The sequence below is a fragment of the Rousettus aegyptiacus genome, unplaced genomic scaffold (assembly GCF_014176215.1).
Source record: "Rousettus aegyptiacus isolate mRouAeg1 unplaced genomic scaffold, mRouAeg1.p scaffold_m13_p_2, whole genome shotgun sequence".
Classification (NCBI taxonomy): domain Eukaryota; kingdom Metazoa; phylum Chordata; class Mammalia; order Chiroptera; family Pteropodidae; genus Rousettus; species Rousettus aegyptiacus.
In genome coordinates this window covers 150,630,679-150,655,552 of record NW_023416295.1, presented here as the reverse complement: position 1 = coordinate 150,655,552, position 24,874 = coordinate 150,630,679, and the positions used below count along the sequence as shown (strand labels likewise).

General features: G+C 33.2%; 1 protein-coding gene across 4 annotated transcripts in view; it reads right to left on the bottom strand.

The window, feature by feature from the left end:
• The window catches only part of EPS8 (epidermal growth factor receptor pathway substrate 8), a 149,296-nt gene that overhangs the window by 49,763 nt on the left and 74,659 nt on the right, over positions 1-24,874 (bottom strand). For 3 of the 4 annotated variants that reach the window (XM_016140560.2, XM_016140559.2, XM_016140561.2), the window contains 2 exons: positions 8,867-8,946; positions 6,944-7,020 (listed from right to left, as the gene is read on the bottom strand). In XM_016140560.2, the coding sequence (XP_015996046.1) occupies positions 6,944-7,020; positions 8,867-8,925 (136 nt within the window). In that variant the 5' untranslated portion in view covers positions 8,926-8,946. The remainder of the gene's footprint in view (positions 1-6,943; positions 7,021-8,866; positions 8,947-24,874) is intronic. The other variant, XM_016140563.2, reaches the window with a different exon arrangement.

Below are 24,874 nucleotides of genomic sequence, written 5' to 3'. Positions count from 1 at the left end.
TATGAAAAATTACCTTTTAAAAATGCAGAACCACCGTAAGCAGATTTATAAATAATGAGTCATTCCAGTGATTTAAGTCAATGAATAAATGAAGGTTAATATTAACATTTTAATAGGAAATTTTGAAAGAAGGCTTCTAAAAGAAAATTATAGTACATTTGTTTTTTTATGAGAATCATATGTATTCTCAAGTACAGTTGTAAACAGTTATTATGCTCCTAAGCTGAAAATTTCACCAAAAGCCTTAAAACAGTGTGAAAAACCTAAATAAAGTCTTGATGATACTCAAGATAAAGCCTCTAATGACATTCACCACATCCTTTAACAATGATTTTCAATTTTGGCTGCACATTAGAATAAGCTAAAAAATATTGCCAAGGTTCCACCCCCTAACGATTCTAATGCAACTGGTCTAGGGCGGAAACTGGGCACTGGGATTTGTAAAAGCTCCTGGGCAATTCTTACGAGAAACCGAGGCTGAAAACCATTGCTCAAGAATCTGTGCAAATAATAACTCATCTACTCCATCTTATATCTTTAATTTGAAAAGTTTTCTCTCCAAATTTATAGTGTAAATCATAGTCAAGTGGTGTGTTAAATAATAACTGAATAAATATGGTAGTTGAGTTTTGGGTTTCTAGTATTATAAGTTGCTCAACTCCCAGTATAAGAGCAAGTCTCAATCTGTCTTTCTCTCTTTCCCTCTGAATCAATTAGAACTAGGAACAAACTTTACTTGACTATAGTGCCATCGGTTGTGTTTTACTATTTTTCCTAATAGCTTTTATCCAATGGACTAGAATATACAAACCCAAAGAGACAGATTTAGGTAAATTCAGTAACCAAAAAGAAAAATTCTTTACATGTCGTTTTAATATTATTGAGTCCATATGCTGCTACAAAAACTGATATTCAACTTCTATACCAGGAATATTAAATTTAGTTTTCAATGGACTTTGAGTGATTATGATATATCAAGGTAGGTTTATCAATTGTAACAAATGTACCTACCACTCTGGTGGGGGATGCTGAGAGTAGAGGAGGCTATTTATATGCAAGGAGGTATGTGTAAAACCTTTATACCCTCCCATCATTTTTTCTGTGAATCTAAAACTAATGTATTAATTTTACAAACTAGGCTTTATTTAATTTTTCAATTAGTACAATGGTAACTATAACAATATGCAGGTCTCAGTATTTAAACTTAATTCTCTTTTGACTGTATTGCTGTTTATGCACAAAACAGCAATATCTGGAAGAGCTAATATTCAGAAAATTTTCATTTTCTCTTCCTCTGAAAAAGGAAAGTGTTGCTTAGAAAGTAAGAATCTGGCAATTCAAAAGAAAGAATATAATATAAAAGCATCTGCTGAGTATTTCTATCTCTAAATAAAACAATGGGCTACAGTTCATATCTACATTAAAAACCTTTCAACCACCGGTAAAAGAGAATTCCTTTCCCATTATCCTAGTGTATCATTTCCATTAAGGAGAGATGCTTAATGGGAATCAATAAAGAGTACTAATGAACACAAGCTCCCATTGTCAAGGCAACTACAATCACAGTTTGAAAAATAAGTATCTGATTCAAGATACTGTTGTTAAAAACAAACAAGGTCATTTTTACAAAATTACATTATTTAAGAATTAATTTTACTTGTCTGTTCAACAAGTTAAAATAGCTTATCCCAAAAGAAAAAAAGCGTTAAATTTTTCAGATAAGTTGGGAAAATGGCCAAACTATCCTTTTGAGTTGCATGCTCTGGCAGATTCTATGAAGCTGAATTCTGACTCTACTGTTGCCTGACTTCCTGGGCTGCTTACTTATTAAGAATTTCCAAAAAAAAATTTGTTTACAAAATATATTTAAATGTTTTCTCCATGTAAAGTAAAATGCATATTGTATAATAATAAGGATGGAGAAAGAGAAATGGGTTTTAACTCTTAAGGGCCACTTAAATGTGTAAGAGATTGCTTCAATTATGACAATTATACAGACCAGCTCTAAACTAAGATCAGGAGATATACAGGGGCAAAAAAGAGAAAGATAGGTACAAAAAGAAAAGTATGTCAGATGGCTACCTGTTAAAAGTGGTATATTCAGGAATGTTGCTTTGAGAAAGGTGAGCCAAACACTGTGCAAAAATATGGTAAAGTTTATAGTCAAATCAATTATACAGAAATTAGCTGTGTAGTTTATAGGTCGCTTATACTCAATTCTTACTAGTACCTTCCTGAGAAGAAAAAAGCAAGAAAAACACAAATATATTTTCCTACTTGCTAATATCACAAAAAGTTCATATTTAAGGCTAAATTAGTCTTGAGAGGGTTTCTGTCCATCATAGTTATCCGTTATTACTTGGCCTCTCAACAATACAAATCTCAAAGTTACTATAAATGTTAGTTATAAGAAGAAAGTATTATTAATTGGTAATTCTGTGAAACTTGAGTTTTTCTTGGCTATGACTTTAAACAGGTGATTATTTATGATAAATGGTCATATTCCAAATTCAGCAATATCTAATTTAAAAGGAAGCTACTTTTCTAGGAAGTTCAGCTATTCAGAACATAGCGAAGAATTCATACTTACATAAGTCCTCTGAGGGGCAGACAGACATGTCACAATGTCTAGACATTAAAATTTGCACACTGTAATGTGTAGGTTTTTAACGAGAAAGGCTCTCACTTCCTCACTTGGAATCTATGTGCTAACAAAATTTTCTATCTAGTTTCTCAGCCCATGCATATCAGAAGCAATGCTAGAAGTAGGCATGTTTACAACAGGGAAAAGTGACAGGCTAGGGACTCAGCCACATGAAAAAAGCAGCCTCAAATATTCAAAAGTGAAGAGATTCTCAATTTGGTGAAAAGGTAAGGAATACAGCCTTTGAGCACATTCCAGTACACAAGTTAGCGTGCATACCTACGACCCTGTGAGTCACTGACAAGAGATTACAGGGTCCACACCCTGATAAAAAGGAATGTTTAACACATTTTACAAGTATTTCTGTTAAAAAACAATTTAAAGTTTTTATGCTTAAAGACTTTGACCAACAGGCTAACCAAATAAATAAATAAATAAATAAAATGTTTAATCCCTGGATAACAGTAGCCAAATGACACTTTATTGTCATAAGCAGAGAAGAAAGAAATTATTATTTATTTTCCTAAGCAAATGTCATATTGTCAGGGACTTTAGTGATGCAGAGCCACTTTGAAATTTTTTGTATAATAATGAAGAAATGGTAAAATAGGGTTACTATAACTGAAGTATTTTTTAACTCTTTTCTTTGAGTAAATTAAATTAATACACATCTAAAAGAAGCGATTTTATTGTCATAATTGTGTTATTCAATAGTTATAGATTTACAAAAAATTGTGGAAAAATAAACCTATAAAAATATAGGTTTATAAAAAATAATCAGCTGTTTAAAGTATCACTGTGATTAGATGCATAATATCATTTTCATGAAATATCAAAATATTAAATTTGAGGGCCTCCATTAATCTGAACACCCAAGGCTAAAAGCAACTCTCCTATACCCATCCCCACTGCCATGTTAGGCTTATTACTTCAATTTTCTCATATAAACTCACGAAAACATTATTATCAATTTCTGTTTTATAGGTGAGGAAACCAGGGCCAATAGGTTAAATCATTTATTTACTCACAATGGGAGCCCTTTGGTAGAGTGCCGTAAGTCAACCACTGATCACTTGGCCTCCAAAACCCACGCTGCCTCTCTGAGCTCATTACTAACATTATGGTGCCAGATCTGAAAAGGGTTCTTATGAACAAGACAAGCTGCGTGAAACTCTTGATACAGTGTCTAGCCTGTGGTCAGTGTGTAAAAAACCGTGGTCATTATTGTTCACACACTAAATAGGATACGTATACACCAAAGAAGTTAATATACCACTCGTGAAGGCAATTCTTGAAAAATTTATTCAACTAGTTTACTAACTGTAAAAATAGAAATTTTAAAGAAATTTAAAGAAAAGAGAAATTTTAAAGATTTGTAACTACATTACAAGTCGCTCCTTCACAAACTTTCCAGTTACAAAAAGAAAATGAAAACTTTTTTTTTTATGCAAACCGAGAGGCGAAATACTCCTAATGTTAAGAAAATGTAGTTAAACGTCAAAAAGAATTTGTTTGTTGGAAAGATTTGTTCAAACCACGCAGCTATTTCTGCATTGCATATCTATCCATTCACTCAACAGGCATTTGCTGAGAGCCTGTTAGACAGAAGGCATGTACATGCTCCTGCGCAATTGTACACAGCATGTTAGGAGGTCCTGGTAGGTTTAGCTACAAGGAGAAGGAAACATTATCTGAAACTTCAAGGACCTTAAAACCCTCTTACTTCTAGGTACAATACACTGCTAAGTCTTCTTTCTTCCTTATAAATGCCTCTTTGTTTTGCCTCTTTTTATCCCTCTCTTTATATCCTCTGTTTTACCTATACGTTGTTCATTTTTATAACACGAGATGAAATTGTCATATTTTCTTACAAGCAAGATTTTTAAAGTTAAGTGACAGTGACAAATCACTTCACCCTAAAAAGGGGCCTCAGCTTGCTTTATATGTAAAAAGGGGAAAATAAAAACTCACTGTTTAAAAGCTAAAGATTTTATTTTCAATCCCTGGATCTATGATTTTATGAAGTTGCTGCTAACACAACATAAACATTAAAATTTGTAGTAAGGCCTACCTTTTTTTTTTCTTTTTGTCCCTTATTCCTGTTTTAGCTCTCTGGAAACAGACTTTTGGGACTGTGATACTTGTGAGAGAATTAAAACTCTTTCTCCTTAACAAAAGTCTTAGGGCTATTATCCATCCATATGCACCAAATCTACCTTCAATATGGCACTAGAGAGACCCAAGATGAATATGACCCATTACTCCACTGATTAAAACACTTCGATGGCTGGTCATTCCCTGTAACCAATGTATGATTCACTGATATGATTCGTTCATATGATTCTTTCTAATATGGGCCATGTTTATTTTTCCAATCTTACTTCTCAATGCACCACCCTGTACTCTCCAGTTAACATCAAACCATTTGCAGTTGATTAATTCATTATATTCATTCTACATGTATTTATTGAGTATATATTATACATTAGTCACTTTGCTAAGCTTAGGTAATCTGGAAATAAACAAGATAAATATGGCCCACTTTCAAAGAACTTAGAGTCTAGGTTTAAAAGGGTTTATGCTGCTGTTTACAGCATCCTACCACTTCCCAAACGTCTGGAGACTAAACTTTCAGAGTTCATCTCAAGGCTCAACTCTTCTGTGAAATTCTACCTGACTACCTCTCCCACCCACATAGAAGAACGGACCAACCTACTACACCTTATACCCACTGCCACCCAAGCTTATTTAGCTCTTTATTATGACAATGTATTTACTAGTTTACCTCACCAAAATGGTGCATAAGCAATGACCATTTCTTATTCGTCTTTGAAATGAATGAAAGAACATGTAGAGAGACTATGAAGATCAAGGCCTAGCACACAGAAGCATTTAACAAGTATCTGTCTAGAAATGAGAGATTGAAGGAATTTTTTTTACAAAAAAAGAAAAAATATTTCCTTTTTCAGTTTCTTCAAATCATTCTCTAGATTGCAAGTGCCTTAAAGCCAGGAGTCATATGTTACTGGTCCCGTTTTGAGTACATCTTAATCACAAAATAAGTATTTGTAGATCTACAATTCACAACAAGTAAACCATAGTAAGGATGGCACAATATAATGCTCAAGAAAAGTGAAATCAGTGTGAATCAGAATAGCAAAGCCAGAGGAAAAATGTATCCATGTATGGTACAAAATCTATTTTATCAATGTGTAATTTGAGTCTTAAAGCATAGTCACAGAATATATAGGCAGAAAAAGAATCACAAAACCTTAGAATTGTTCATTCCTACCATAACCAAAGTGTTGTAAATCTAAATAATGTAAAAAAACAAAACTTTAAAATTAAAAAAAGAATTCCAAATTTATAAAATGCTGTAGGTTCTCATAATAGATAATAAGATAACGATAACATCGACAATAATAATAGCAATTATATAGTGTTTTCTGCTAACCAGGTACTGTTCTAAGCATTTTACATGTAAAATGTAACTCGTTTAATTCTCCTATCAACTCTTTAAGATAGCTCCATTATACAAATAAGCAAAAATGAGGTACAGACAGGTAAAGTAATGTGCCTAAAATCACTCTGCTAACAAATGGTAGAATTGGATTTGAACCCAGGAAAACTGGTTACAGAGTCTTTGCTTTTAACCACAATCATATTTTGATTTTTTTATTGTTGTATAATATCAAAAAGCCATGAAAACAAATGCCTTCCTGAACATATGTGGTATATTTCATGAATCCTCATCTTTTTAGTAATAACTTCTATCTTATAATTGAAGTTTAAAAAGCATTATTTATGATGTGAGACAATCTAAAGAAAACAACGAAAGTTATAGAAGGCTTGGAGAAAGTCTGCTTGTTTTGCAGTGCAGAAATAAATTGTATGAATGTTACTGGTCATTCTGTAACAGAATCCCAAAAGTTCATAAGTTATGAGGAAAACATTCTGTCAGCTGCCATCCCACAGTCAACTAGATGAGTCATGAAAACCAACAAGTATATCACAAGTACTTAGGTAGAAAAATCCACCTAAGGCATTGGTGCCATGCAAAAGAATCCTTAGAAAGCCCTGAAATGTATTTAATCTGTAGTTTTAAATTATATGCCAGAAAGCAGAGGTCATAGCTTTGGTAGCTTTTGTAAAAATTCTTTTAAAAATAATTCTTATCTATCACTACTTCATTAAAAGAATACAAAGCAAGGCATGGGTTCAAACTATAAGAGTGAAAACAATTTGTAAAAATAGGTAGCTAAAAATAGAATTATATCCTCATCAAATAAATAAACATACCATAAAGGGCCTTTGCACTTGGTTTTGAGCTGTGTTCTCTGTCCATCTGGGAAGAGGTGGATGATGTTCCGTAGCCACTGTAATAAAAAATAGTCATTGTGTCGGTTAAAGTGTAAAGTAAGCAATAAAAATTCAAAACTGACAATAAAAATTCCAATGCACCGTACTCACCATGTGCTTTAAACAGATATACTGACTTCATACTAACTAGATTTGCCAAAGTGAGCCAGATCGTGTTCTGGTGGTTGGTCAAGAAACAGAACATAAACCACACTACCTGAACGAGGACTCGGGTTGGTACAAATTGCAGCTTCTTCTCAAATGTTAAGTTAGAACTGTAGCCAAGAAGATTCACCAAGTTTGAAACTATCTTAGAACACTTTAAGTCAGTTATATAGAATTGAATATGGACAGTGTTCTGGTTATAAAAAGTTCTCTATGATTCCAGCTATAATGGAATATACGCTACTTTCACAAATACTTAAATACAGTTAACTGAAATAACACTTTATCGCTAAATTTGATCAGCTTTAACTTATATCTAGCCTCTTGTTACTAATACATTATGTGAGGTAATAACATGTTTGAATTTCTCAAAAATGTTTTGGTTTCTTCAGTAAACATTTATTAAGCCCTAAAACATAGAAGAATAGTAACATGGGGGCGGTGGGTGGGGGGAGAGAAACAAGGTATTACTAATAAAACAAGTAAAATAGTTATAATAGAATATGACATCAGGGTAAAACTAATAACTATAACATGTAGGATCAAAGAAGGGCTAACTTTATCAAGATATCCCAGAACTTAGAGCCAAGATGATATTAGAGCAGAGTCTAAATGAATGCAAGAAGCTCTTCGGACAAGTGGAGAATTAAGTAAGGAAAAGACATGTGGAACTGGCTCAAGAACTAGCCTAGTGTGTGAGGGAAAACGTGATGCGCCTAGAACAGGTAAATGGTTCGAGAAGTAGAGAAAGCAAATAGAAGGCTTAAGAATTAATTTTTTATTCTCTAGATATAGTAAATATGTTTATACAAGAAAATGACATTATCCAAAAAATTTTTAAAGATGATAATCCAGAAATTAATGGCAAGGTAACTAGATAGAAAGGTGCTATAAAAATTCGGGTAGGAGGTATAGACCATAAATAGGGCTAGAACAGAAAGAGTTAGAAGTAAGGCATAGAAACAAGAGTTCTTCAATAGAAGAAATTGTTATAAATGTGTATTTGTTGTAAGAAAAGGAAGAAAAGAATCAAAGGTGCAGCCAAACTTTCTGACTTGAACAAGGTAAAGACGGCACCTGACATACTCCTTGTAAAAAGAAAAGGAGAAGTATAACTCTTCACCATGTGAATCGCCTGGTTCTGAGTAATGATAAGCCAACTATATACCACAATGGCTAATATAAAGTAACAATATTAATCGCAATATGTAAGGCAATGGCCACTTAAGATGCTGATTTTAAGTTACACCTGGAGCTATAGGGATTGTTTGGTTTGTGTGCTTGACCTTTTTGTTTGTTTGTTTTATACAATGGTAAACATCTTGATAGACTGAACTAGATGACACTTAACTCTCCTCAAATGCCAATATTTACAAAGAACATTAATAGAGAGCTCCAGAGAAGCTGAAAGTTCTGAAGTAGAGTATACACTCAACAATGGGAAGCAGCAATAACTTAAAATGCCAGAACGAAACAACTTCTATGAAGTCACTGTCACTCGAGTTGATATTATTTAACCATCTTTTTCTTACCAGACACAGTAAATTTTTCATGATAACATGTCAGTGTTACAGAGAAATTAAATATTAATGATGAACAAACTACGTAAAGAAATCAAACTGATATCTTCGTTACCAATTAAAACCACCAAATCAAAGCCAAAAAAACAACAAACTAAATATAAACCTTCCAACTTACTTCATTTGAGATGGATACATTCCAAAACCACTGGGATGATTAGAAATATGACCATTCATCGTGACTTTCACCCATATGTTCTAAAAAATGAAAGGTACAAAAATTGAAGGCAATAAAAAGGTCAAGACACCTCAATTTCAACGTCATTCATTCGACAAATATGTATCACTACCGGGATGATGCTAAATACAAAGATAAAGCTTACTACCCTCAAAGAGCTCAGGCACGAGAAGTACGGATAGACATATAAAGATCCAACTGACGTTTAACATTAAAATACTAAAATTGTTAGCAAATTTATACGAGTGAAAAAAATCTAAAATACAGTCCTGAATCCTCTAAGTATATAGGCATAATTCTATATTCAGCCCAAACTCAGAATTGAATTGTCATTTTTATGAAATGGTACTTGATTGTTTCATTATAAATGTAATACAGGTTAATTCAATTTAAAAACTTGAGAAATATAGAAAAATGTAAAATACATAAAAGTACAAATGGATGGACCTTGAAATAATCATACTAAACAAAATAAGCCAGATAGAAAAAGTTGAAAATCACATGTGGGACATAAACTTAAAAGCAACAAAGGAACAAGACAAACAGAGACTCATGGACATGGACAATGGACTAGTGGTTACCAGAGGGTTGGGAGGAGTGGGCAAGGGAAGCGGGAAGGTAGATGAGGGAAAATTCTTTTAAAGTACAAATGGGAAAATTATCGCCCTTAGCCCTATCATTTATATAGTCTATAGAGGACTATAGACTAGTGGTTACTAGTGGGACGAGGTAAAGGAGATCAAATATGGAGGGGGGTATAAGGGGAGGGTGAAGTGGGTAAAGGGGATCAAATATATGGTAGCTGAAGGAAACTGGACTTTTGGTGGTAAACGCACAATAGAATATACAGCTGTCAAATGATAATGTACACATAAAAATGATATAATTGTATTAACCAATGTTACCCCAATAAACTTAATCAGAACAGTAAGAAGGAAGAAGGAAGGAAGGAAGGAAGGAAGGAAGGAAGGAAGGAAGGAGGGAGGGAGGGAGGGAGGGAGGGAGGGAGGGAGGGAGGGAGGAAGGAAGGAAGGAAGGAAGGAAGGAAGGAAGGAGGGAAGGAAGGAAGGGGAGGAGGAGGAGAAGGAGGAGGAGGAGGGAGGGAGGGAGGGAGGAAAAGAAAAAAAAAGAAAAGAAAAGAAAAGAAAAGAAAAGGAAAGAAAAGAAAAGAAAAAAGAAAACAAAAAAGAAAGAAAACTATATATCAGTCCTGTCATTTTTCCTTCCTCTTTTTTGTTGCATCTGTTTTTTTTCTTCCTTCCTTCCTTCCTTCCTTCCTTCCTTCCTTCCTTCCTTCCTTCCTTCCTTCCTTCCTTCCTTTCCTCCCTCCCTCCCTCCCTCCCTCCCTCTTTTCTTCCAAAGAAGGTTAGACAATATCCTATACATACATGCTTGGATACATCTCATTTTCAAAATGTGTTGATTTTCACATTTTTACTTTTTACAAGAAAAATATTTTAAAAATTGACACCAGATATTCAACTCAAGAAATGTTTCAATCTGTTTAACAAATTGAACAAATTTTCTTCAAAGAAGAGGAGTAAGTCAAATTTCCTTATTGCCAAAGCCGGTGGCCTTTTCTTTCTTTTTTCTCCTAGACAACACTACTACACCTGATTTATTTGGATTCACTCCTTGGTATTCCCTGGGTTCTGTGGCACTAAACTATTTTGGATAGTGTCTTATTTTTCTGACTTTCATATATATTATATTACTATGTTTTCTCAATAACTGAGGTAGATAGGACATATCCAAAATTGATTATGACAAAGGCAAAGAGAGTAGAATCATTAACAACTACCAAGTGACTATTATGTGTCAGAAACTATAATATATGTACCGGGATTAGCAAGGTGAATGAACAAAAGAGGCACAGTCCCAGTTTTGGGGCAATAGTCTAGTAGGGCAAAAAAAAAAAAAAAAAAATTGGTGAATAAATATAAAATTAAAAATTGTTGTTATCCTCAAAAGGAAAAATTCAAGGTGATATGGAGGCCATAAAAGTAAGGAAACTTAATTCAGATTGGGAGGGCATCAAAAAAGTCTACATAAAGAAATGATATTAAACACCTAGGAACTTTACATTAATTCTTCTTCTTCAGATCTCAGTTCAATCTTGGTGTCCTCAGGAAAGCTTTTACTGACCTCCCTGAATAGATAAAAACCCACTAATAGACACTCTCGATGCTATAAATAATTTTTCAAAGTACTTGCCACAGTTAAAATTTTTCATTTGTTTAAATTAATTCCTGGCTTTTCACTAGATTATAAACTCCATAATGATATAGACTTGTTTGATAACTGCTGTTTCTCAAGCAGTAAGAATAGAACCAGGCAGAGAACAGGTGCTCATTAACTATTTATTCAAAGAAAGAAGGAAGGTAAATCCATGTTCCAATCTTCAAAAGAGCTTACTGTATTCTTAAGGAGACAAATTAACCCAGATGAAACACATAGTAAATAAGTTTCAATGTATGTGGCTCCATTTGAAACCCACGAGAGGTTCAGAAAAAGCCATGTCGACTGCCATAATTTTTGCAAGGGCTAGAACTTGACCTTAATCTTTAAAAATGGTTCATATTTATAAAAAATTTATAAACACTCAGGTTTAATTCAGCTCTCCCTATAGTCTTATCCATATTTATTTGCAGCTTAGAAGCAAACTTCTAAGTTAAGAAACCAAGAAATATTGACCTTTACGCAAGGCAAGATTTACACTTACAAAATTACATTACATTTATATTAAATTGATGTATTATTTTTATTATTGTTGTTTGTATTTCTTCAATTTATACTTTGATATAGTGGGATACATGCAAACCAATTTTCAGAGAAAGAAATGAAACTCTGAATTTCAGTGCTTTCCATGGTATTAATATTCCCACCATGGCCCATTTTAAGCTGTCAATGGTTTAATAACAGCATACAAAATTCCTAAATATTTCACAATTGGCTCTCATAAGTGTACAGAATTCAGATAAAGCACAATAGAATTTTGGGCAGGACAGAGGACTGAAAAACATTATGAATCTAGAATTAATGGTTAAGATATAGGCATTCACAGCTAGAAATCTGCAACTCTAATACTAGTTTTGGCAGGAACAAGCTTGCATTAAGTCAGTTAAACCCCTGCCTCAATTTTCTCATCAGCAAAATAGGGATAATTCTTGGTCTTCCTAGCTAACAGGGCTAGTGAAAGATCGAAGAGACAGATCTACAGGATTCTTTCAAAGTTTTAAAAGAGAAGAAAAAGAAGAAGAAAAGAAGTACTCTCAAAACAAGCTGGTTCACTCAGAATTAAACCCTCAGGGCTTGTACTGATTTTGATCTGGTTTGCATTTTTAAAACCACAGTGACTGGTTTCAAAGAAAAGTGATAGCCATAGCATCTTATCTTTTTCATGTTTAAGTCTTCATGACAGTCAAATAAATGCATGGTTTGTGTTTTGATTTTTAAATAGTAATCTGTCAGAATAACAGAGCATTAGAAAAGGGAATAGAAAATGTTGATCTGCTAGAATGAATTTTAAATATAGACACTCTTGTCATTTGGCAATCACAGTTTCACTTGTCACAGATGCTCATGTAGCAATCCAGAGGTTTTCAAATATTTAAATATAGCAGTTAAAATGCACACCTTGCAAAGGAAACAATTACTTATGTTTGTTTGTTTTCCTTTAGGCTTTTAAAAGATATGTCCAATTTATACCTATATAGAGCATCAATTTCCTTATGAAAACATTTTTTATAAGTCATAGTTACTATAATTTTCTCTGAACTTCTACAGAAAATAATATTATTTGGCAATTATGAAGATAAAAGTAAAATATTTCAGATCTAAATGAAGCACACCAAAAATGTTAAACACTAAAATTTTTAAAGTAAAGTGAACAGAATGTATAAAAATCACTGTAAGAAGAAATGAAGCTATAAGCTAAATCAGGAAGTTAAAAATATGTTAGCAATTTTTAAAAGACCCCCAAATATGGATGGATGAAGGAACAAATAAATAAAATTTAGACTCCTTTTTCTTTACTCTTGCTTGTACCTGGTATCAATTTTTGAACTGAAAAATGAATATGTAGCCATTTTTCAATGTTAGGACATAAGCTACCCAATCTAACTGACACACAATGAGTAGCTCTCTCTATTCTGAGCTGTCCTTAAAATGACTTGTTCTCTGAGAAAAGGTCACAAACTTTTTTCGTTTATTTAAAGTTTTGTTTACTTGTTTGTTTGGGTTTGATAGAGTATCTTGAAGTATGTATACTTCAATTTTAACTTAATTAAATTCATGTCTCTCGGTCTAAGTTACAACCAAGATTGAGGGGTGGTGGGGCGGGGTAGAGGCAGAGCCGACTATCATCATTACTTAAGGCTTTAACTAAAAGGCCACTGAAATTTAATTCTCACCAGTACTTTATGACATTATTTTTACCAATGATTGTGCTTAAAACATAAAAAAAAAAAAAGAATCTTCTGAATCATCACATATTGTTTCCTGCAGTGTCTTCCAGAATAACTACTTTTCAATATCTCTTACCAATATTGTTGGTAGAGATATCACCATCTTTTTCTCTCTGTCATTTGGTCTAATATTTATAAATAAAGAAATTTTGTATATGAAAAAAACCTGGAAAACTAATAAGAACATTAAGCTGTTATAATAGTAATAATAACGATGTTAATAATGGTGGCTAACTAACACTTGTTAGCCACCATTATTAACACAATAGTTAAGGTAACACAGTAATTTCTAGGCCTATGGAAGCACAGTATTTTCTCAAGGCCAATAACAATGTAGGAGTAATTTTATGCCTTCAAATCAACACACTGCAATCAATTATCTAGGTTCTTTTTATATATATATATAATTATGAGAAAACTCTTAGGTTGTTTATAAGTTAGAACATAATTTGGGAGAGCCTACATTCAAATCAGAATGTTGGTTTAACAACTTGCTGAGGAAAAACGCCTGTTATACTAAAATTTGGTAACCAATAAAAAGAAACACTTTAGCACTAATTATATCCAATATTGTGACAGATTTCATACAAAGGCCAAATACACAGAAAAGCCATATATATCTTATTACTTCTGTTTCAGTATTTCCCGCTAATTCTCGTTGCTTCGATGACATCATCACCACACACACACAGCCTGGATGTTATACATTAGAAATGACTATTATCTCGATTCAAAACATCGTTAATACTGTACCGATTTGGGAAAATATGCTGATTTTTAAAAAAGAACTGCTGTTTATCAACTGTTTACCCTGTACCGAGTTACTGTGCTAAATGTTTTCTATCCATCTTATTTAATCTTCACATTAGTTTTTGAAGAAAGTACTATTTTTCATTCTCATTTGATAAATGAAGAACATTGAGCTGAAGGGACTAGGTGACATTTGTGCGTGATTTTGAAACTTTAACATCGTGGATGACTGAACAGTAATGCCCGTCCGATCTGCTTCTTGTATCAGATAAAATCACAGGCACAGAACAAAAAGGGGAAAAGAAAACAACATTCAATGAGACCCCACTCCATATGACACTTTATAAACCTTACCTCATTCCGTCCTCAGAACAACCTTCTGAGATCGTTATTAGCTCACTTTGTCAGTGAGATGACAGCCTCAAATAAGTTAAGTCATTCGCCTAAGTGGCAACACAGGAAGCTGGAATTCAAACTCTGACCTGTCTGACTTACATCTAATTTTCTTTCCAGTAAGTAACAGTACCAGTTTGATCACTATAAACTCTCCAAGAGTTTTTAGTTCTTTTCACTCTGTGTGTTTCGACGATATTCTTTTTCAGTCAACATTTTTTTTTTTTTCTTAAAATAAAGTACTAAAAAATTGCTAGTAAAAAATGGAAGAGGATTTACTTTATGGAAAGGGATATTACGATAACAATAGTACCACTATTTTGTGGAATGGCCTTATTGCTTCATAAACATACTTTTCACTGAAGAATGTGAAAAAAGGTCTTAGGTCTATAAATATGTATTAAAATATACTTTAAATTATAATACTGAAAATGCAGTATTCGGTTAGGCTGAATCTAGCTTTAAGTAATAACTTTTCATTGGTTAAACGTATAAGTATTGATTTGTGTTACTTTCTTGGGTTAATTTTTTTTATCATAGTTGAGACAGTTTCTAAATATAAAAATGGATCTAGTGAGTGTTTCATCCCCATGTAAATAGTATGTGATACCCACAAAAACGACCTGGATCATCTGCATTTCTTTTTATTATAATTAAATACGTATCAAAGGGGGAGAAAGGAAATAAGCCTCCAATTTAGCTAGACTCTTCCAACAACAATAAAAATATGTTGAGAAAGGGGATGAAATTCAGAGAGAAGAAACGTTTGTCCTGACCTCTCTCTATCATTAGACCCCTAGACCACTGAACAGAGGGGATGGCGGTGGGGAGGTACGGTGGTTGGACCAGATCTTGAACTACACATCGGCAAGCTTTCCATTAAATTTCACACATGATTGAGGAATTTTAACGAAAATCTTCATATATTTATTTATGTATGAGTTTTCCTTCTTACATGTCCTTTGTCTATACACGCTTGAATAAAGCCTATCAAAAGATATATCTTTCTAATTGTATTATTTCCATGATTAACAGTAGACTTACAGGTAGCCTTCTATAATGAGTGCTACAATAAACTGACTTTTAAAGGGGCATATACTTTATCAGTGGAAGTTTTTGATTTAAAAGTATCTTGTCACATAATTAATCAGCTAAAGTAGGTCTAGGTATCTCCTCACCCCTGCCTGCCACCACCTTAAAGAGACTGCCATTCACGTCATCACATTTAGTTGATGTCTAATTAAAACGACAGCTAAATTCTGGGTCTTTTAATTTTTTGTAATAATTTTTTAAAATTTTTGAATCATTTTAGATTTACGAAAAAGTTGTAAAGATAATACAAAAAATTCTACCCATGCCATTTCTTTATTTTTAACATCTTATATTAAGCATGGTATAGTTGTCACAATTAATAAACTAATATCAATATTTTACTATCTAAAGTCGATACTTTATTCAAAGTTCCTTAGTTTTTTTTACCTAATGTATTTTTCTTTTCCTGGATCCTATCCACAATACTACATTACATTAAGTCTTCATGTCTCATTAGGCTACTCTAGCCTGTGACCATTTCTTAGATTCTCCTTACTGTTGATGACTATATTAGTTTCCTAGACCTGCTATACCAAATTATCACAAACTAGGTAGCTTAAAACAACAAAAATGTATTCACTCATAGTTGTGGAGGCTAGAAGTTCAAAATCAAGGTGTCGGCTGAGTTAAACTCTCTGAAGCCTGTTGGGGAAGAATGTTTTCTTGCCTCCTCTAGCATCTGATGAATGCTGGTAATCTTTGGCTTTCCTTGGCTTATGGATGCATCACTCTGATCCTGCCTCTGTCTTCATGTGGCCTCCTCTGTGTGTCTATCTGTGTCTAAATTTCCTTCTTCTTATAAGGATGCCATTAAGTATCCTTTAAGGATACATGGAGTAGATTAGGTTCACTCCAATCCAGTATGACCTCAACTTAATTTGATTTATCTGCAAAGACCTTTCCAAATTAGGTCACATTCATAGGGTATGGGTAGGACTTGAACATATCTTTTTAGGGGACACAATTCAACCTGTAACAATGACCTTCACAGTTTCTTCAGGAGTGTTATATTTTGATATTCTATAGGATGTCTCTCATTTGGGGTTTGCCCGATGATTTTCTCTTAATTTAGACTGGAGTACAAGTTTTGGAGAGGAAGATTGCAGAATATGTGTCATTCTCAGCACATCAAGAGTCCATGCAATTAGCATGATTTACCATTGTTTATGCTAACCTTGGTCGCTGACTGTGGCAGCATTTGTAAGGTTTTTCCACTATAAAGTGACTTTCCTTACCACCATTATACTGGCCTCCTTGGAAGGAAGTCATTATATGCAGCCCACATGTAAGAAATAAAGAGTTATGTTCCACCTCCTTGAGGAGAGAGTATCTGCATTAAGTATTTGGAATTCTTCTATATCATAGACTCATATAGTCTCAAACATTTATTTATTTATTCTGTTTTTTAAATTGAACTGAAAAGATGGAAAAACAAAGAAGGGTTCAGATTTATCACAGAGAATCTCTTGATTATTCATCCCCCATAAAACACCTATTTCAGGTGGTCCAGACAAGATCTGAGTTAAGTTTAGGTTGTGTGCTGGGTATAGCAGGAGAGAGAGAGACAGAGAGAGAGGAGAGAGAGAAATCAGGACATGACAGAGATCCCACACCTTAACAAAACCCTTGACTAATACTACCAAAATCTGATCAGAAGTCTAAAAAGTAAACCTTGCCTGAGAAGTTCAGATCCTCCCAGAAGCAAGAAGCTGAGTACAGATTCTGTAGACTGTTCAGTATTGGCATTTTATCCCAGGATAAGAATAAAAGTTTAACTTTTTCTGCTAATTCAGTTCTCAATTGAACATACTTCAGGGAACAACATTTTAGAACAAGAAGTAGAAAAAAACCATCCCACTTACTCTACTTCATCCCCACTCCTCAGTAATATTTTTTCAAATACCTACATTCTGTAAATCCGCTTTGAGGGTTAGTATTCATAGATATATGAACCTTGGTGAAAAGATTCCAAAATTAAAGTTTGTGTCATTGACTAGTGCAAACAAAAGCCACTGAGGAACTTAGGATTTCATATGATATATTTTTTTCTTGCTAGATATCCTTTTTTCCATAAGAAGTGCCAAATGCTAAGTACGGTTCATTTTACAAAGGCAAACAGATAAAGAGCTATCCTGCCTGACATAATCCAGCTGGGTGGGAAAAGAAAAATATGTTCTAAAATTATCTTTAATGAAATCAAAACTCTTGAATTCAAATTTCTTTATGACATATTAAATGACCTCTAAAAATAGTAAATCATAAAATCTTATAGGTACAATGAGAAGAGTTCTAACCCACAGATGAGCCATATCGTTTTAATATTTAATTACTCTGTTGCCATACAACTACCTTCCTTTGTACTATCTTGAGCAAAGAATTTTAAGCAGTAAATAAAATACTGCAGGTGATTCACTTTTCATTTTCAGTACAGTTTCCTTAAGATGATCTCAGTAGTTTCCAAATCACAGAATGCATTTTTTATAAATGATTACTATCTACAGAGTGGGAAATGTCGCCTTTAAGTAACAGTTATATTGAATTTATCCCACTTTTCTAAGTCATAAATACATCTCCCTAAGGTTGCTATAAGTAAAAAATGCTTAATTTTCAAACTCTATAGGACCTTTCTAAGGAATGCAATTCTACTTAAATGAAAGTTAAAAAAGCTTTATACTGTATTATAGCACACATGCTTACATCACCTCCAAACTGGTTCTCAGATATTTTATAAAAAGATGCTACTTCTCATCCCAAACTAGCCTCTTCTTCTCTGCCATACTTCTCAAATATTGGTTATTTCAATAAGAGGACTCAGAGGTATCCTATCTTAACAAAAATTATTCATTGTTTCAATTTGTCTGTTCGATTTTAGCAAGATATGGTTTTATAGATCCAGTATAACAATTACATGGGGACAGGAGTTTGGTTCAAACAGAACACTTTGTGTACAGAGTGTATCAAGTTCGACATGTATAACTTTATAAGCCCAAGGAAAGTTCATGACTGGACAGGTGAGGTAAAACTCTCAAATCATTCTTAACTGCTTCTAATTCCTATTATTCTAAACTACTTAACATTTTGTTGACAACGATAAAAATGCACTCATTTCAAAAGACCATTTTTCACTTATCTTCAAAAATACATGCAGTCCTAAATGCTGCTAGAAAGTGATGTAACAAAGAATATCCAAAACAAAGAAAAATCAATTCTAGTCATTATCAACATTTGGCTGAATATAAAAATAATTGACTGTCAGTAAATACTCCTACAAGGGAAACAAGTCCCTGGCACCTCACCCAACTCACAGAAGAACTAGGAATAACGAAACCTTCCTTGAAAACCTTCCCATCTTCCCATTTTTAGGAAAAAAGAAAAAGGCACATTTCAGAAAAGAGCACATTACAGGCAATGTAGGAACAGCCTGGTATAAAGTTCAAGGGAAGCTAAATGAGGGGTGAGTCTAACGAAATTACCCTCAAGGGAGTGAACCAAAGAAGGTAAGATAAAGGATCTTCAGAAACGTATAGTATAGTTGGAGAGAGAGACATCAAAAGGATTGTTTACAGTACAATGTGGCAAGTAGAAAAACAGAATGAAAGGTAGGCACCTCATGCTGGGAGGGACTGGCATTCTCACAAAAGCCTTCAGACTTCAGATTGCGATGCATGAGCTAAGCAAGCCAAACAAAACAAAAGACAGCTTGGTACACTTAGGAAAACACCAGCAGTTCAGTTACCAGAGAAGGACTTAAGAAGCAGAAAGCAATGAGGGATGAAGCTGGAGATAAAACAAGAACGCATGAAGTTACATTTATATCAAATTTCGTTAGGCCAAAATTGAGTATCTACTTACTGTATCTGTGCAACTGCTATTTGCATATACTATGATTACATTTCCTTTTTCATATACTCTTTTGTCTTCTTTAAAGTTAATAATCATTTACCCTCAACTCTCTGACTACTCTCTAGGCCTCCTGCACAGCTTCCATTATGGTATCTGAATTCAACACTGTCCGGCTCATTGCTTTCATCTTTCTCCTGGCTTACAGCCTTGTTTCCTGAACCCCAAGTCTCCCTCCTTCATACTTTTATATATATTTATATATATATATATATATATATACACACATACACACACATATATACATATAATACATATAATACATATATACATATATGTGTGTGTGTGTGTCTGTGTGTGTGTGTGTGTCTGTGTGTGTGTGTGTCTGTGTGTGTGTGTGTGTGTGTGTATATATATATATATATATATATATATTAGAAGAATACACACTTCAGGAACTTTCCGAGAAAGAATACAAAAAGGGTTAATTTTTGAAGCTTTACATGACTAATAACATGTTCATTCTACCTGCATAGATGATCGTTTGTCCTGATTTCAAATTCTCTATTGGAAATTATATTTGCCCCCAGAATGTTAAAGTCATTGTGTCTTCAGTGTTGCTGCTGAGATGACAGGCATTCTGCTTCTCAATTTTTTGTATAGGGACTATTTATTTCTTTCTACAGTTCTCAAGTTTGGGGATTTTTCCCTGATGTTCTGAAATTTCATGAATACGTTGGCATAAGTGTTTTTTTTTTTTAATTCTATGTATTAGAAACTCAATAGGCCTTTTCAAATTTGAAAATCATTGTCCTTAAATTCTAGGAAATTTTCTTATTTCTTTGATAGTTTCTTCACTACATTTAAAAAATTTTTTTCTTTTCCTAAAACATACTGTTGGGCCTGAGTTTCTAATTTCTTGCATGTTCTCTTTCGTTTTTCATTTCCTGGTATTTTTGTTCTATTTTCTGATGGCTTCTACAACTTTATCTTCAAAAAACTTTTTTTTTTTTTATGTCTTCTATCAATCTTCAATGTCCAGGAGTATATTTTGTGCCCTACATGTCCTCTTTCTTATTAAACCTGTTCTTATTTACTGATTGCTGTGTATTCTTTGATCTTTGAGAATACAATGATAATATTTTAAAGTTTTTTTTCTCCCTTCCTTGTCTCTATTTCTATCAATTGCCTTTTCTCTGGGTTTCTTTCAATCTCTGAATTTCTTCAAATGTCTGTATACATGATTGCCCAAATTTTGGAGAGGAGTAGAAGTGGGCTGGGGGTGTCTCGCTGTTTAGTAAGTATTTCACTTAATCCTCCACTTTCCATCTGTGCCTTGATATTCCCACTCAAGAGTTCTCCAGTTCACATTCTCCATAGAACAAACTTTCATTCTCACTGGAATGTGGGGAGGCATCAGGGATCTAAGTTTACTTAAAACTACTACCCAACCCTCCTGTTTTCAGCCTCAGCCTCACTGTTGAACCTTTCTGAGGTTCTGAAGTGAAAATCAGGTTGCCTTTCAAAGTCTCTCGTTAGCAGCTTGGGTTTCAGCTTCTCAGGACTCCGAGGTTAGTTTCAATCATCCACAAGCCTTCCAGAGTCCCACTGTCTTATTGTGTTTCTGCATTTAAAAAAATCTCTTCACTGTCATTTTATCTGGAGAAAGTAAAATGAATACATGTGCTTATTTTGCCTATTTCTGTAATATATTTCCATTGTCTAAACATTGACAAATATTTCTTTTATGAAAAACTCAGGAGAAAACTTCAAGTCACCTCTAATATGAACTTGAGAGGTTAAGTTGAACTATGAAATATTTATACTAAAAATAAAAGCACCATAACAGCTAGGGTGAAATTAACACAAAAAATGAAGGAGATTTACCTTACATAAAGTCAGCTGATATTTTGGTAGTGAATGCTTAACTACTTATTGTTATTGTAACAACAAATGCTGTTTTCCAATCCCAGAAAAGACACAACATTCTAGTGTGTAAAAATGAGGCAACATCTCTAGTTAAATCAGGCATTATTATTAATGAAAAATGCTTTAACTGTTTTTCTTGAAATTAAATCATAGCTTTAAATGCACAACAGAGTTAAGTGCTTAAAATGAAGCGATATCCCCAACTATATCAAGTGTTATTATTAATAAAAATGCCTTGTTTTTCTAAAAATTAAATCAAAATTTTAAATGTGCAACAGAGATAGGTACCTAAATGAAACCTGAAATTCATCTCAGGTTTAAAAAATCACTAATTTATTCATTTTAATTATTCGATTTTTTTTTTTTTTTTTTTTTTTTTTTGCCAAAGAGAAGCCCATTTAAGCAAATATAGCTGGGAACAAATTCTTCATGAGCTACTTCAAAACAAAAATCAGAGATATCTGTGTACTAGTCTTAAAAGTCAAGTTTCCTACAAAACTAGTGTAAAACTTTCTCTTCTTGAGATGTTAACATATTTACAAAGTCATAAAAATTAAAAGAAAAAGTCTAATGGGAAAACTTTTTTAAAAAGAAAAGCTATTACATTTCTTATTTAAAAGACAGTAAATATAAGCTTTGATTGCAGACAGAATTCCTTTGAAAAATGTCTGCCAAGTTATAACAATAGAAGTTCTCGAAAATAGCAGTAAAGTTCCTCAGAACCCTGAAATCATCCACGAACTGGGGTATATTTAGACATGTCTCTGTTCACTACTATAAAAATAACAATGCTCATTTATTAAGCATTTATTATGTCAGCCACTAAGCCCAGCACTTTGTGTGCATTATTTTACTGAATTCTTACCACCTTATGAGGTTCTAAGAGCTTATTATCCCTGCTTTAATGAGGAATTTTGGACTTATAAAAGTTATAAGTAAAAATAACTTGGCCATGATATCTACACGCTATGGCTAAGAAATGATCACAAGCCATGGTTTTAACCACTATTGTATACTTTCCTTTAACTAATGATAAATCCAATATTTTGAAGTTGGCTAGGGATGTCAACCCTGATGAATTAAAAGCCGAAATGACCACTGAGGATGATTATTCAAACGAGATTCATTCAATATTACTTGGCACCAGCCAATACCAGTATTAAGTCATTAATTCATTCACTCATTTGACAAGTATTTACTATGTAACCATTAAGTGTCCATCGGTTCTCTAGATGATCACTGTCAAAAAAAACTCTGATGGTGCAAATATACTGTATCATGCTGTTCGATACAGTAGTTTAGCAGAAATGTTGAACACCTCAATGGTGGCTAGTGCCACTGAGGAACTGAAATTTTAATTTTATTAAATTTAAGGTAGTTTATATTTAAATATAAATAGCCACAAATGGCTAATAGCTACCATATTAGACAAGATAGCTCTAAATAAGGAGTGCACAGCTAACAAAATAGACATGGTTCCTACTTTCATGGAGCTTACAATCCAGTTGGAGAGCCAACATGAAATAGTAATATAATAAACATAAAATTATAACTTGTATTAAACGCTTAGAAGAAAATACAGTATTTATAAGGATATAAAGTCAGAATAAATAAAATCTACCTATAAATTTCTAAAAAGTTCTCAGAGATTCAGTCTGAAAATGTTATATCAGGATTTCTCATTTAAAATCTAAGAAAACTAGGAAAGCACTGAAACAAAGAATTTGTATATTTTTTCAAAGCACTTTTATCAATGTCTCAAGACTGATGCACAGAAATAGTGCTTGCTGTAAAGAAATCTATGTAAAAATAACTGAATAGAATGTTGTGGGTTTTTAAAAATCCTATTTCAGGTAACAGTCTGAATTTAAACAAAATAAAAAATTAGAAGAATCACATACACAAAAAAACAACAGTAAATTCTATAAAATGCTAACTTCAGATACTTCAAATTTAAGAACCTGGATTTGATGAGAAATTGGGAACAACTGAGCTACTATTCTACTTGGGCAGAAATGGGATTTTTTTTTTCTTTTTTTTTGCAGTAACACATCCACATTTGGGCCAGTGTCAATTTACAAACAACCATCATCTTTTCTTTTTCTTTCTTTTTTTTTTTTTTTTGCCAAGAAATATTCTGGACTTGAGTACCTAGAATTGAAACAGAACACAACTCTCCATAGCGAAATAACAAGTCAAAAAGGGTGTTTGAATCAGCTGGGGGATGGGAAAATCACCAAAAACCTTCATGTTCCTGGATCCTATTGTGTGGATTTTTGTTTGGGAAATTAAAATGGATTTATTTGGGTAAATAAGATATTTAAGGTCATAAGGAAGAGGAAATTTGAAGAGAGAATTATCAAAAGGGCTAGTAATACCACATTTGCATTTCTTTCATTTCCATTCTCCCACAGTTCCTGTATCTGAGCAACTGGGCAAATGGCCTATAAGCTGAGGTAGGGAAAACTGTGGGTAGAAGCATGATCTGATTCAATTAAAAAGTGTTGCTCATAAGAACAAAATTTATTTTAATATTTTTAATATCTCCCCAAATTAATTACAGCTTTTTATTAAATAAACTCAGTATGATTCGGCCAGCATAATAGCTGTCCCCCATTTGAAGCTAACTGATTTTCTAAAATCAATGCACTAAAACTAACCTACTACTATGATTCCTAATAGTGATAGGAGGAGGAAGAGGAAAAGAGCAGCCATAACAGCTAACATGTAGGTAACAGTATGTGCCGGGCACAATTCCTATATACATGTATTTACTTTCTTATAAATGTCGCAACAGCCTCATGAGGTGGGAATCATTATTATCTTCACTTTACAGATGAGTTAAGCTAGGTAAAGAGTTTAATAACATGCCCAATGTCAAAGACCAAATAAGTAGTAGATATGGAATAAAATCTAACCACTTTGCCAAGTAGAGGAAAATAACAGGGAGTTATCTTTTTTTAATCCCAAATCACTTGATCACATAGCATCTAAACAGAACTAAAAGGATTTCTTTCGTTATAAATTTATTATACATGAGTGTGCATCCATTTGTATAAAAGAGAACGGTCTAACTTTATTTATAAACAGGAAAGAAAAGAAACTAGATTTTAGAAGTTTATAGAGTAAAGACAGGAAATAATCAGGACTATTGGAAATAATCTCAAGATAAAGGCAAAGGTAGTACCAGAATAAAGACAATGAACCCCGGAGTTTCAAAAGGACTTCAAATTTCTAAGAGGTAATGACATCACCTTGACTTTTGTTCAGCTGAGCCTATGTCTATTACCAATTATTTCTCTCTGACAACATATTCCCAATTGTATAATGGCAATCAATGAAACTAGAATTGACTTTCATATGCAAACTGGGGTCATATGGATTATTATGAAAGAAATATATTAAAATGTAAAAAAACAAGATTTTGTGAAACTAGAGAGATATTCCATTTTACCTCTATGAAACAGAATGATACATC